Here is a 14,012-nt window from a genome sequence, read left to right on the forward strand (position 1 = left end):
TTGTCTCACATTTCATCTAGTTCTGTCGATTCTGTTTGAAAAGCACCAGGTTTATCATCATCTGCCACAAAGTTCCAGCATCTTGACTCTTAGTGTGGTAACAAGATGCCCAGGTAAAGGGAATTACTGCAGTAAATCTGTGCAGTGGTGTCAGAGACGTTTGACTCCAAACAAATCAGGTGGACTGATTTTGTAAGTTTGTTGAAATGTGAAATAGTGTTGGCTCCGTTTGTCCCGTCGGGTCAGAGTGACTGAGACCTCACAGAGTCAACACTGACGTTACCAAAACAGCATGTACCTGAGTTTAACGTGTGGAAGAGTCAACACATCTAATTTAGTGGTTTTCTTCCGAACCATGAAAAGAACTTTTTAACTTTGTTAGAAAAACATATAAATATTAATTAGAAATGAAAACAACAGATTTAAAGGTGACTCTTCACATGTTCGTCAACAACTGCTGCTGTGTTTCAGCTGCTGACCTTCAGTCCATGCTGTATTGTTGTCAGCACACAGACACAGTAGGCGGTTCAGTTTTTAAGGTGGGTTTTAACATGAGGTCCAGTCAGAGCAGAAGTGGACTCTGACACAGCAGCTGTTGGACAGACAGACATGTGGAGGCTGCTGCTGGTTCTGGTGTGTGGGACGAGCTCTGCCTTGGTCAGGTAAGACTTCACCTGTGCTGATGCAGGTACATCACCCAGACTGACTGGCTTTCATTATTAAATATTTTTTGTTTCTTACAGCCTATGAATAAAATGACATTGTTAACTGAACGTCATTCTCAGATTCAACTAAAATGTTTGGACCCTTTTTTGTTTTACTGAGCAATTATTTTTGTAATTTTTAACTTTTTCAAATGATTTTTAAGTTGCTAAACATTTTTAGTCCAGTATGTAATCCTCTGTTTTGTTTTTTGCAGTTTTATGTGTTTTAACAAATGATTAAAAAAAAACTTGAAATGTTCCTTTAAACCACCCCAGGGTCCCCCTGAGGCGGGTGAGTTCGATTCGTACCCAGCTGCGTGCCAGCGGCGAGCTGGAGGCCTTTCTGAAAGGTCACCACCCTGACACGTTTAACCGGCGCTACGCTCAGTGTTTCCCGCCTGGCACGCCGTCCCTGAGGCTCGGCCGCTCCAGCGAGAGGATCTACAACTTCATGGACGTAAGAGCAGCACTGAGTGTCTGGAGAACAGGTTGCTGGTTCAAATCCCACAAAGAATTTGATGCTGCTGAGCAAAGCGCTAAACACCAGCTACGTTAACAGGATTGTGGGTTTGGTCTCAGCCTGTACAGGTGGATTTACAGGAGAGCTTTTGATTAGAACAGACACAGGTAATGAAACAAATTTTAAATTCCTCTGGGGCTCAGTGTCTGAGAGAGCAGCAGGTTTGAAACCAGCAGCCTTTAAAAAGAGCAGCACAAACACACTGCTGCGCTCTTACACTGTGTCTGTGTCTGTGTGTGTGTGTGTGTGCGTGCACTGCAGGCTCAGTATTTTGGGGAAATCAGTCTGGGGACTCCGGAGCAGAACTTCTCTGTGGTTTTTGACACTGGCTCCGCGGACCTGTGGGTGCCGTCGTCGTACTGTGTCAGCCAGGCCTGTGGTAACACAACACACATACACGCACATGCACACACACACAGGACACAGTATGACAGTGAACGACACTGATCCGAGTGTGTGTCTGAGATTTGTGGGTCAGGGCGGCCTCACTCTGGTTTAGTGTTTCTGGCTGATAAGGAGTTCAAGGCCTGTGTGTGTGTGTGTGTGTGTGTGTGTGTGTGTGTGCGTCTTCATGCCAGTCTGTGTTAGACCATCATTGTGAGGACATGTCTGATCCTTCAAAGGCCTGTTTAAGGGTTCAGGTTTTGGTCAGGGTTACGGTGTCAGGGGCAGGGGCAGGGGGTGTTTAGGTACTGGAGAGTCCTCACAGCTGTAGAAAGTTCTGTGTGTGTGTGTGTGTGTGTGTGTGTGTGTGTGTGTGTGTTCGCAGTGTTGCACAGAAATTTCAGGGCCTTCAAGTCGACTTCGTTTCATCACGACGGTCGAATGTTTGGGATTCACTACGGATCCGGACACATGATGGGAGTCATGGCCCGAGACACCCTGAAGGTCTGTCTCATTCTGTTCGACACAACAACATCATGTGCAGCTTGATATGTTGGAACACAGCAAAAAATGGACGACTTGGTTCTGAAGTCATGGAAATGTCAAAAAGTCCAAAGTGCAGTTTGTAATAGACTCAAACCAAACCAGCCCCTAGGAAATATCAAAGGTCTGTGAGCAAATGGAGACGCTTGATTTTCTGAAAATCTGACGAAAAGACAAATCCTCAGTAAAAAAGCTGTGAGGGATTTGAAGGTTTGTTGACTCTGTATCAGCAGAAGCTGAATTTGTATTTTATGTGCCATGTCCAGGTGGCAAATGTGACCATCCAGAACCAGGAGTTTGGGGAGTCGATCTACGAGCCCGGGACGACATTTGTAATGGCGAGGTTCGACGGAGTTCTGGGGATGGGCTACCCAGCTCTGACTGAAAACCTCGGAAACCCAGTTTTCGACAACATGTTGGTGCAGAAGACCCTGGACGAGCCCGTCTTCTCCTTCTACCTCAGCAGGTGTGACCTGAGTTCAGGGATTCAGTGTGACAACATGAACACTGGGAGCTCACCAGTACAGCCAGTTTAGGGCTTTTGATTCTTCTTATTTGTTGTCCCTGCAGGAGGACTGGCAACGGCAGCCTGGAAGGGGAACTGTTGCTGGGAGGAATAGATGAGGAGTTGTATGATGGACAAATCAACTGGCTCCCTGTGACTGCAAAGGCATACTGGCAGATTAAGATCGACAGGTTTCCCACGTGTTTTCAATACTGCGATTCAATATATCTATATAATCTATAAATAAATATGTATAGATTCATTATTTCAGTCTTAACCCAAGGTAAAGTTTGGACTTTTTGCTGATGTCAATGTAAAAAGTATATTTGGGATTTGAAGGTGTGATTTTGGTGCTCTGACCACGTCCAACACCTCAGTTAATAATAAATACTGTGCATTGCAGTACATGCAGCAGCCACTAGATGGCAGAGTAAACACACACACACCTACAGTCTCTGTAGAGTTGAAACCATGAGTGAACTAATCAGTGGTACTTTCTTATCACAGCCAATCACAACGTTGTGTGTGTGTCTGTACGTTTCAGTGTAGCGGTGCAGGGTGAGAGTGTGTTTTGTCCTCGTGGTTGCCAGGCGATCGTCGACACAGGAACCTCTCTCATCACTGGGCCGACCAATGACATCCTCTTCTTGCAGCAGCTGATTGGAGCCACACCCACAAACACTGGCGAGGTTAAAGAAAATCTCACATCTGCTTGTTTATCTGTGAAATCTGCCAACATGTCATGTGACCTTGACCTCTCTGTGTGTTTCAGTTTCTTATCAACTGTGCCAGGTTGACCAGTCTGCCTCAGGTGACTTTCGTCCTGGGGGGGAAGGAGTACACTCTGACCGCTGAGCACTACGTTAGGAAGGTAAGTGTCTCTCCTGCCTTTGGTCTCCTTCATCTGTGTCTGTTTATGGACTAAGATCTTGCAGAAAGCATGAACTTTGACCTCCTGGGCCTAAAAGAGTCTCAGGTTTAGGTCTTTGACAGAGGTGACTGAACTTCAGATGCACTGAGGCCTCAGATATGGAACAGTCTGACCACTAGACCGTTGTTTGTCTGCATAATGCATCTTATTCCATTGCTCAGTGATAGTTTTTATATCCTTTTTGTGTCCTTGTGTAGAACGTATTGTCCTGCACATGATATATGTTGATCAGTCCTGTATCACAATGATACTTTACATTTTCCTTTATACTGACAAATAAAAAAAAAGGACTCTGGTATTTGATGATGATTTCTTCTGTAAATGTGGACACATTTATTTATTTATTTGTCTAATCTCCAGGAGATGCTTGAAGATAAGGAGCTGTGTTTCAGTGGTTTCCAGGCCGTGGACATGGCCTCCTCTCAGGGCCCCATGTGGATTCTGGGAGACGTATTTCTCAGACAGTACTACAGCGTCTTCGACCGAGGACAGGACCGCGTCGGCTTTGCTCCAGCTAGACACATAACCGAAGAATAACCGCTGACAACTCTGTGACGAGTAAATACACCAATCAAAGAGAGTCAAACAGCGTTTTGTAATTCTTCCAAAGGCTCCAGCACAGATAGCATGTGTTAGCAACGAGCTAGTGCCACAGAGCTTTAGCTACCACTCAGTCCCTTGAGCACAGCAGGCACAGAGCTCTGTTATTGGCTGCAGTGATCAAATGATTTATTTCTAGTGACATATTGATGTTCAGTGTTTCGTTTAAAAAAATAAAGATTGTTTAATTATTATGTCATTTACATTTACAAAAACAGAAGCATCACATGACAGATGTGTTTGTTCAGGATCCTGGAGCCAGACCTGAAGTGCGTCCAGCTGTAGTTCCTCTAACGGCCACTAGATGGCGTTCAAGCAAACTCTGATTGTATTTAAGTGGATGCAAAACCACCACCATGTTTTTCCACAGCAGGCACAGCTCTTCTACATTATCTAAGGTGCACTCATTATCCCCCGTTAAGACGCAAAGTGCAGCACCTTTACAGTCATGGTGGTAATTGGTGCTTGTTCCCACCCATTCGCACTGAATTTCACTTTTTTAAGCTCATAATTTGATTAGGTTACGCTTCAGAACCTTCTTTCAGGTCATTGAGTTTCCAAAGTATGGACTTCAGTGTTTCTCCTCAGTTAACTGGTCAGGGAGGGTTAGAGTTGAACCTTTTCACCTTCAGCCCCAGTTTCTTCTGGGACCTGAAACGGTGCACGGCCTCTTTTTGGCCACCAGCTGAGCATTAGGGGAAACACTGAACTTTTCATACTGGGGAAACACCATGGCCAGTTCTGAGACTGGTTCTGTTTGGTCTCGCTGGACAGTGTTATGTTACTGTGCCATTGGATTGGATTTCTTTTCTGAACTCTCCGACTGAGAGTGGGTGTTCTTCTCGTCCTCCTCCCCTGCTACTCCCTGGAAGGCGTTGTCGTCGTACTCAGAGTCAGGGAGGTGCAGACTGTCTTTTGGTGGACCGGGGGATCGTCGGTATTGGAATTGAGCAAGGCCTCGTGTCCGCTTTCCCAGGGCCTTGGGGCTTGGCAGGCTGTGGATGGATGTCTTTGACGTTTGCCTGGTGAGCTGGAGCGACAAATAGCGCTCCCGTGGCTGGGCTGGTGGGGGGCTCAGGGTATCGAACGCCATCCACCGAAACTCCTTGGGTCCCATTTGAGTGCAACAGGTCGCAGAGTGTGGCCTGGAAATACAAAGGACGGGCAGGGTTTGAAGAAGCATATTAACAAAACAAAGTGGGACAAATGAGTGTAAACCCAGTCATGATACTTTGAGCAGCATGGAATTAATTACTTTCGCTCCATAGTGGGAGAAAGATCCAGCCCGTTCCGACCGGAACACTCACTGCAGTGGATGTTACTGGACAGACTGACATGAAGCTGCGGTAAAGAATCGGAGGCCGAGCTTTCAGTGGAGGGATGGCTGCTGTTGACCTCCTTTAGGGTGGACAAGGTGTCCGAGGAAGGAGGGGGCATGAAAGAGAAAGGTGGAACCATCTCCTCTGCACCTGGTTTGACCCTGGGTGGAAAACATAAAGATCATCCCTATGACTCACGTGAGTTATGAAAGTGGTGAGCCGCTGTGCCTGGACAGAAACTGACCTGTGTGGGCCAATACTGTTCCTCGGGTCTGGGGAAACGTTCCCTGATATGGCACAACTGTGCCGTTTGAAGCTGGGTTTAGGATGCCGGAGGTCCGGAGGATCCTGAACGCTCAGCAGCCGGCAGACTCGACCAAGAACCTGCAACATTTAAAGAAAGTAGTTCTGAAAAAATAAGCAGATTCTGTGGACAGAAAACTCCTAAACCGGATGAGAAGAACTGAAGCAACTGGTTTTATTTAACAAAGAAGAAAAATCCATGAAGTTCTATACATTTTTACATTTTATTCATATGTATTTCTCAAAGTTTAATGAGCATCTGGGTCTGCTCAGCGGACTTTGGTCTCTATAAAAACATCTTCTTACCGATTCTTGGCGCCACGGGGAAATGGAGCCCTGCCGTCCAGGAAGACCATCACTGATGTCGACCTCGTCCAACTGCAGGATGTCAGAGAGTCTGAAAGAGACGATGGACAAACATGACTGATCCCTAACTAGACAAATACACTGAAGACAACAACAACAACAGCCTGATTGGTTGAGGTCCTTCAGTGTATAATAATAAATATGTGTCTGCTTGCTGACCCCATGTCGGTGGTGGAGCCGAGGAATGATGGGATGCAGGAGTCGGCAGCAGCCAGCGTGTACGGCGGGCGGGCGTCACTGTCGTTCCAGTACATGTCTTTGGTCATGGTAGGAAGATTCATATGCATTTCATCCACAGCCAGCAGAGACACCTGGAGGGACAGGAAGTGACCAGAATGAAAGGACTCGTTTTAAGAAAGACATTCGTTACTTACAGCACCTGATTAAAAAAACATCACTTCGTGTCTGATGTTTGGTTGGATGTTTGTCTCGTCTGTACTGGTTTCCAGTCGACTTTCTTCACGTTGCTCAGAGGAATATGCTGGTTTAGGAGGGCTTGTTAACATTTGCTAATTTTAGTCATTTTTTAAGCAAATACACAGATTTGATGCTTCTCGGTGTCATATCACAGATTTAAATAGAAGGGGTCCGTCTGGATTTTGGACTGTTGCTCTCAGAAAACACGGTGACAGACAAAACAATGAATGCATTAACTAGGGAAGTAAATTATAATGAAACTAACCATTGGCTGCAGCCTTAGTTTGCTTTGCATTAGTTTCTTTGCTGTGATCAACACCTGTGCTTTAAAAATAAGAGGTAAGATGAGAAATGTTCCTGTGCATATTTTTGGAACATGGCTGATGGAGACAGACGTGAGGTCCTGTCTGACTTCCAGGCTGAAGACCCCCCCAACACACTTTCTCACAGTTTCTTTAAGGTTCTGTGTGTGAGCGCTGTGATTGGCTGCAGACCTGAAGGCTCCTGTCGATGACCCAATTCACTTCAAAGTCGTCATCGTCCTCCCCGAACGGATTGATCAGCTGCTCTGCGACCTGCCAGCAAGGTGCAAAGCAAAGATGTGACTTCACACAGGTTTTCCCGCAGCCTGTTTCTCTGAGGATCAGCTACTTTCAGCTGAATTTCTTCTGGACTTGAGACAAACTTTAAATCTATAGTGCCCCCACCTGAGAGCCTCTTTTCTGCTGCCCTGGCTCCTACAGTCCTGCTGACTCACATCCACAGAGTCAGTTATTAATAACTTTATGAGCTGTGTTATTAATGTAACAGGAGAAGCTAAGAGAAGGAAAACAGGTCGACCACGACTGTGTTTACATCTTTCAGGTGTAAAAGAACTGATTCAAACTTTTTTTTTGAATGTGTCCGTGTTGGTTTCTCATTTGGTCTTTTCATGTGTTAAAAATAAGAAAAATGTTATTCTGTAATTGTACCAGTGTCATATTTCCCAACTAGTTTCCTGGAAACTTTCAACATCATTTCCTAGAAATTTGCCAGAAAGCCTGATGCCGTTAGGTGCATTATTTGCTCACTTCGTATATTCAAGCTTTAAAAAAAAATACCAGATTATGTGACAGATACATGGAAAATGGTTCATAAACAGACGACCAACAAAAACTCACGGAGCAGAGCTGTGAAGCAAAGTGACTCTGTGGTGATTAAGCCTGTTAGTCTTTCTAGGATCTTCTGTTGGTTTAGTCCTTTCTCAGAAATATTCAAAAAAAACAACTGATTGTTTATGGAAAAGATGTGCACCTTCAACCAGCCGGCGTAGAAGAAGAACTGCAGCAGGGTGAAGACGGGGATGTAAAGGTCGAGGTCGTGACCTTGGTATCCCTGAGTGGGGTCCAGGAACTGTCGACCAATCAGACTGGCTAAGAAAAAGGTGTAGACAGCGAGAGTGACAACCTGCAGAGACGGAGAGGGAGAGCTCTGATTTGGTTACAGGGGCGATGATACCTGAGCTGGATCAGTGTGATTTTTTAATGTTGTCGGGACAGATGTGGGACTGACCTGAGTGTACACCAGTGGGACGCCCACCCAGTCATAGCCGAAGAGAGTTGAGCACCAAGCCCTCAAGCCATTTATCTCCTAAACACAAAGAAGACAGAGATCTGAAAGGGTTGCCAGGTTGGCATCAGCTGCCAAGTCCAGATTTCTGTAGCTCAACAGGTTGATTGGAACTGAGACTCAGCACCCTCTGGGGAGTGAGGCGGGTGTCACGTTACCCACATGTCTGACATTTGCAGGATGTGAAGTGTGTGTTCAGGGGTTAAGAGCCTTTATCTCTAACAGGACATGTCTGTGCTGTAATGGGACACGTCCCATAATGCACTGGGGCCCACAGCAGTGACAGGATCGGTACAAATGTGTTGTTGTAAAGACGTTAACTGCTGAGGTCGCACTTATAAAACTGCTCAGGTTTCATTTTTCCTTTTGGAAGCTAAACTATGCTGCCTCAGATAACATCATGCACACGGAATGTTTGGACACGGAATATAAAATATTTAGTGTAATCCCACGTCACATTGAGAAGGTTCTGCAGGTCAATGCTGTCTTGGATGCGTCCTTCCTCCCGAGCTTTGGACGCCAGGTTGCAGAACCAGACCACAGGGATCCAGTACTTCAGGTGAGGAGAGCGGATGTTTTCATACATCTTCCTTTCCTCTGGAGTCATAAACCCTGCAGACAGACAGACAGACAGACCTGGAACCTCTAGGGCAAAAACAAATAAAGGCTGTGGATCTCGGTGTCTTTATATCCTGACAGACAAATCTCTGCACTGTGGTGTCTGTTTTTTAACCAGAAGGATGAGAAACACAGGTCACCACCATCAGCTCTGCTCTGCTGACACAAAATGACAACAAACAGACATAAAAATCCCACAAAGACACGTAAAAGCAGCACAAAGGCCCTGACCTGCCTCGACCACGTGTTCAATGGTCGGGAATCGTTTGCAGACAGCTCTGCTCACAGAGCGGAAGATGAGCACCGACGTCAGATTAACGTAACGCATTAAAGTCCGACGCAGCAGGCGGCCATATTCATCTTTACCTTTAACACAGCTGGAGGAAGAACAGCACAATAAATATGTGTATTTACAGCGAGTGTCTAAGTGATCAACACAACAATGGATCAATCATTACAATCCAATAATATCAGATACTGTAATTTGAAATGGGCCATTCTGCACAATGAGTACTTTTACTTTGGATACCTCAAGTACATTTGGACGCTGGTACTACAGAAATGGTTAAACATGGAGCTACAGTGCAGAACGTGTATTTGTTGAAACACGTATGTTTTATTGTGAAGAGCTGTGTGAATGTACCTGGAGATGTGGATCATGAGTCTGTCAGGCCACGGCAGGTTCACAAACTGATTCCACCATCGATTCACCACCAGCGTCACATAAAAACCTGAAACACAAACCGATAAACAGCATAAACACCAGCCGAGCAGTTTCCCCCTGGTTCCGGTCTTTACGGTGACTGGTATACTGGTTTTTTAAGGAATTTCACTTTCAGCTCAGGTTCATTTCTACAGGTGTCACTCAAACACATGTAGAAGCTAAATATCATTTCTCATGGAGCGTTTGATGTTCGGCCCCGGCAGAGGAGGTGCTGAGGCTGGGGCTTGGTTCGGGCGGGTTCTTCATGATGCTGAGGGTCTTACTGGTGCGTCGTGTCCCGTGGATCAGTTGGCTGAGGTCACGGTTTGTTGTGATGTCTTACCAGAGTGTGATGCAGGCGGTCAGGGTGGCAGTGCCCTCAATGGTTAGTGAGAATCTTGAACGAGTACTTTCTGTTTTGGGCCCTAACCCACCACTTAGGCCAAACCCTCTGTTTATCACACACACGTGTCAATATAGGGGTCTTCTGATCCTCTTTAGGACCCACCAAGATTCCCAGGCACCAGAGACGTGTCCTTATCATGTGTTTTATGTTATACAAAGGAGGCCTGTAGTCCACTCAGGACCAGTCACCACACTCACTGTTAGTTACACACCAATCACTACAGGTTCATCATGCCCTGCAGAGTTTAAATGCACTTCAGAGGGAAACCAGGTTGTGGTAACACACGAGGACTGCAGGTGGTAGTGAGTGATCCTGTGAGCTTTACACAGACGGTAAACAGTGAGACGTACCCAGGACGAAGGTGACGGGGATCTGCTCTGCATATGTTTCACAGTATAAGGAAAGTTTCTCGAACAATCTCTTCTGATGTTCAGAGAAGAAGAACCTGGAGGACAGAGGAGACAGACGCTCAGGCATCACTTCCTTTTCCCCAGCTTTCGTCTTTCTCTCCAAATAAAGGCTTCAGAGTAACAGTGTCGTACTGTGTAGTGTTACTACTGAGTCTCATGAAAATACACAGACCCAATCCAACAAAAACATCATGTCTGTCTAGTTTCCATGTTGTCCAGTGTGTGTGTTTGAGGGAGACCTGTACACGACGCTGAGGAAGGTGTAGAGCAGGACGAACAGGGCGAACTCTCGGTACAGCAGCTTGTAGATGCTTCCTTTCCAGCGCAGCAGCAGCCGGTGGAAACCGAAGAAGCTGGCGTTGGCAACTTTACTGGAATAAGTGACGGTCATGCTGAGACGCCCTGAGACGCAGACACAGGCAGACAGAGACAGATCTGAGTGGAAGTGACAGCCCCATTAGTCTCTCATTACCCTCATTTTCTGCTTTCTGCCTGGATAATGAAAACTGCTGCAACATCACGACTGAATCGAACTGACAACTGTGATACTTCTGAGGTGTTTCACTCACAGAGAGACTCACAGACGTCTGTGCGTTTCCTTAGCGGTGCTTTTCATCAGGCTTCTTCTGTCCTGATTTGTTTTTGCCAAATGTCAACTGCCAAATACCCCCCCCCCCCATCTCACACTCTCTCTCCCCCATGATAATATCCAGTTGCCCAGTAATGCAAGACAGCAGACACACAGGGCCCACAGTTATACTGATGCACCACCAAGCTAAATGTAGTAAAGCTGCAGCTGTGCATGTTGGCATAAATAACCACGTACGAACAGAAATCCTGACGGCAACAATAAGTGGCAGCAATGACCAACCAATCACAGCGAGGCAGAATTATTGTGAACTGTTTTATTCAGAGCACACTTTTTTAAAAATATAAAAACAACAGCAGTAAGACCCTATGTTAATAAAGTCAAGCAAAAACCAACTGACTTTTATTTTTTTAATAAACTCATGCTGCACAACCAAACCTGAGATTTTTAAAATGACATTTTCACTTGTAAAGACGTTTCCAAAGTATTTTTCTCTTTTTGATTGTAGTGACATTTATGAATGCATCAGTAATTAAAAATATATTAAGTACTTTAATTTTACGTATATTTCAGTGTTTTGTAGTTTTATGTATGTAAAACATTTTGAATGCAGGACTTTTACCTGTAAGAGAATACTTTTATACTGCGCTGTTTCTATTTTCACTCATGTAAAGGATCTGAGCACTGATGGCTGCTGTTACCTTTGTACAGCAGAAATGAAGCAGAGTGACGGCTCCTGATCGTCTCTGCACGGGAGCGCGCACAGGCTAATTCTCCAGTTTGATTTGAAAACGAGGCTGTGACTTTGTTACAGTGAAATCTATCTCATTTCCCTCCATCAAATAAAACAGCACATTTAAACTTTATTGTTCAGCTCAAAGGAAACACCTGAGCTCTTTCACTCAAATGCAATAATCACAATAACCAGCAGACGTCGCCACTTTGAACTGGGTCACAGCTGCTTCGTTCAGAGGTTCGGTCAATACAGTTCGGTTTCTCCCCAATGACAACTTTCTTCTTCCCTCCAATTTATTAATGATCTGATTATTGGCGCCGGAAGAGGAAATGACCTATAAAGACCAATGAGCCAATCATCAACCAGGTGCGTACGGAATGGGCGTGGCCGTCAATCACGTCTTTTAAATTCTGAGCGGCAGGTGTTCAGGTGTTTCCGGAGTTTGTAGGGAACACGACATTGCGCAATCCTCGTGTTTTACCTGGACTGAAACAGGAACATGACACCTGAGTCCTGAGTCAGGTCCATTTTCTGGCTTCTTTCTCCTTTCAGGTAGATCTGTGGAAAGGTAAGACACTTTTTGTTTTAACTGGCTCTCTGTTTTACCTGAACCTCTTTGTCCCCGTGTGTCCAGAAAAGGCCTGAACTGGTTTCACCGAAATGTGTTTTTGTTTGTTCTTTACTGAAGGTTCTGGCTGCTGGGTGTATTGTGGCATTTCTTCTTTCCAAATAAAAAAATATATTCCAGCGTATCAAAGCATTTAAAATGATATCATTGTGTTCAATATAACTAAATGTCATAAAGACAAAAAAACTTAATGAAGGTTCATTAAGTTTCAAAGGTGCCATTTTACATCCTTTTGCTGCTGGTTCCAAAAGGTCAGTCGTTCTGGAGGCAGCTGAGTTGGTGGCACCAAAAGGCCTTCAGTCTGTTGTTGGTTGGTGCTACAGGCTCTAACCTTTGTTTTGTGTGCTTCAGATGTGAGCTCGCTGTCTGCATGGGGGTCTGCCTCTGTTGGGCCCTGCTGGAAAATGATAAACTGTAAGTATGACACCACTATGGTTCTGCTTGTATGTCTGTCCTACAGGGGGAAACACTTTGGGTCCTTACAACTGACCCTCATCTGGCACTGGATGACTTAGACCTCTGGACACCCTCATAAAGGAAGTACTGAAGAGTCTAGTGTTTGTGTGGGGAGTGTGGTTACCAACATCTGGTTACCTTCATGCTACTGAAGTAGTTTAGTGCATTCACATATGCAACCTCAGAATAACAAGTCAGGATTGATGATTCTGTCCATCCAAGATTGTTTGACACTGCTGTTCTTTTATTTTCTTTCTGTCGTGACAGAATCTGTCATATTTTAATGATACAGTATTTATTCTTGTTAGCTGTTTACTGTTCAGTCTTTGACATACTCATTGTATTTGTTGGTGAATGATTAATGGCTTCAATTAAGCAAATATCACTTTAATCTGGATTTGATCCATTGGATTGTTTAATCGGCTCTAAAGCTGTCTGGGATAGTGTGTCATGGTTGTTCAGCCCATGGATAATGTTTTATGGAGACACTGATGGTTGGTTGACTTGCCAGGTTCATTTTTTCCATCAGTAAATGGTGGAGGTACCAGGGAAGTGCCATCATATTAATTGGGCTTCTCCAAAGCAGGACATTGCTGTAATGTTCAGACTAGTTGTGCTCTCATTGATCACAGCCAATTTTTTTAAAAGAAATCTAATCTTGGTTCTAATCCAGGGTTTGGTCTCTGGGTCATCTGTCTGCCAAGTTTCACTCTCAAGGGGGAGACTCGAGGGGTGGGGAGCTCGGACTTTACGTTTACTCTCTAGTCTCTACATCTTGCTGATGTAGGGATATGTTGGCGCCTTCGTACCTACATGTCCGTCAATGGACATGGTACCAGCCAGGACCGGGTTTATGTCGTTGGGAGGCAGAGACAGATGGTTCAGACGACTGGACAGAAGCTGCTGGACACTGTTTGGGTGTGTTAGTTTAATATTCTATCTAGTGCTGATGATGACAGCCGTGAATAAAGATATTGGTGTCTAATATGAATATATGTTTGAAATGAGAACATTATCCTGTGGCTGAACTTCCCAGGTCTCTTTATTTCCCCCAGGGCCTGTGTTGAAGTAACAGGACAGAATTAAAGCTGTTGGACCTTGTTTGTTTTTATTTTGCTTTCTGTCCTAGAACCAGACGCTGCAGGGACAGGGCCTCCGTTAGAAGAAATATTCCTGAGAAGAACATTGGACCTGGACTTTCTCATTGTTTGAGCTCTTTGCCTTGACATCCTGCATGTAGGGAGGGGAAGGGGGTGAATGTACAGA

At 45.1% G+C, this 14,012-nt stretch overlaps 2 protein-coding genes across 5 annotated transcripts; one reads left to right on the top strand and one right to left on the bottom strand.

Moving 5' to 3' along the window:
- The first annotated feature begins 609 nt into the window (after nucleotides 1–609).
- On the top strand, nucleotides 610–4,218 carry nots (nothepsin). Its single transcript, XM_026327221.2, has 9 exons — nucleotides 610–662; nucleotides 981–1,161; nucleotides 1,486–1,603; nucleotides 1,994–2,112; nucleotides 2,418–2,617; nucleotides 2,722–2,847; nucleotides 3,201–3,345; nucleotides 3,429–3,527; nucleotides 3,948–4,218. Exons 1-9 carry the CDS (start codon nucleotides 610–612, stop codon nucleotides 4,122–4,124), a joined length of 1,218 nt encoding a protein of 405 aa, XP_026183006.1. The 3' UTR covers nucleotides 4,125–4,218.
- A 343-nt stretch (nucleotides 4,219–4,561) lies between these two features.
- Nucleotides 4,562–10,982, bottom strand: LOC113142274 (bestrophin-3-like). 4 transcript variants are annotated; one of them, XM_026327217.1, is made up of 14 exons: nucleotides 10,907–10,982; nucleotides 10,577–10,739; nucleotides 10,278–10,372; nucleotides 9,462–9,549; nucleotides 9,050–9,195; nucleotides 8,658–8,812; nucleotides 8,144–8,221; nucleotides 7,886–8,038; nucleotides 7,087–7,167; nucleotides 6,335–6,486; nucleotides 6,116–6,206; nucleotides 5,751–5,890; nucleotides 5,443–5,667; nucleotides 4,562–5,332 (listed from the first exon to the last, which is right to left on the bottom strand). In XM_026327217.1, the coding sequence occupies exons 2-14, from the start codon at nucleotides 10,726–10,728 to the stop codon at nucleotides 4,969–4,971; spliced, it is 1,920 nt and encodes a 639-aa protein (XP_026183002.1). In that variant the 5' UTR covers nucleotides 10,729–10,739; nucleotides 10,907–10,982; the 3' UTR covers nucleotides 4,562–4,968. The 4 variants fall into 4 exon arrangements, with proteins under 4 accessions (XP_026183002.1, XP_026183004.1, XP_026183003.1 ...); XM_026327219.1 differs by having other exon boundaries at nucleotides 10,919–10,957; XM_026327218.1 differs by having other exon boundaries at nucleotides 10,577–10,772; nucleotides 10,919–10,928.
- Nucleotides 10,983–14,012: the final 3,030 nt, after the last annotated feature.

This window comes from Mastacembelus armatus, chromosome 23 (genome assembly GCF_900324485.2).
Source record: "Mastacembelus armatus chromosome 23, fMasArm1.2, whole genome shotgun sequence".
Lineage (NCBI taxonomy): Eukaryota > Metazoa > Chordata > Actinopteri > Synbranchiformes > Mastacembelidae > Mastacembelus > Mastacembelus armatus.

What these genes read in the sequence shown, in the direction of transcription:
- LOC113142274 (XM_026327217.1), bottom strand. Translation starts at nt 10,728, where the DNA reads ATGACCGTCACTTATTCCAGTAAAGTTGCCAACGCCAGCTTCTTCGGT. An exon ending in CTCATGATCCACATCTCCAG is followed by an intron (nt 9,196 to 9,461) that starts GTACATTCACAC and finishes TTCTTCCTCCAG; the next exon opens with CTGTGTTAAAGGTAAAGATG. An exon ending in TCATCGACAGGAGCCTTCAG is followed by an intron (nt 6,487 to 7,086) that starts GTCTGCAGCCAA and finishes CTGTCCCTCCAG; the next exon opens with GTGTCTCTGCTGGCTGTGGA.
- nots (XM_026327221.2), top strand. Translation starts at nt 610, where the DNA reads ATGTGGAGGCTGCTGCTGGTTCTGGTGTGTGGGACGAGCTCTGCCTTG. An exon ending in CTGTGTCAGCCAGGCCTGTG is followed by an intron (nt 1,604 to 1,993) that starts GTAACACAACAC and finishes GTGTGTTCGCAG; the next exon opens with TGTTGCACAGAAATTTCAGG. An exon ending in TGGCCCGAGACACCCTGAAG is followed by an intron (nt 2,113 to 2,417) that starts GTCTGTCTCATT and finishes TGCCATGTCCAG; the next exon opens with GTGGCAAATGTGACCATCCA.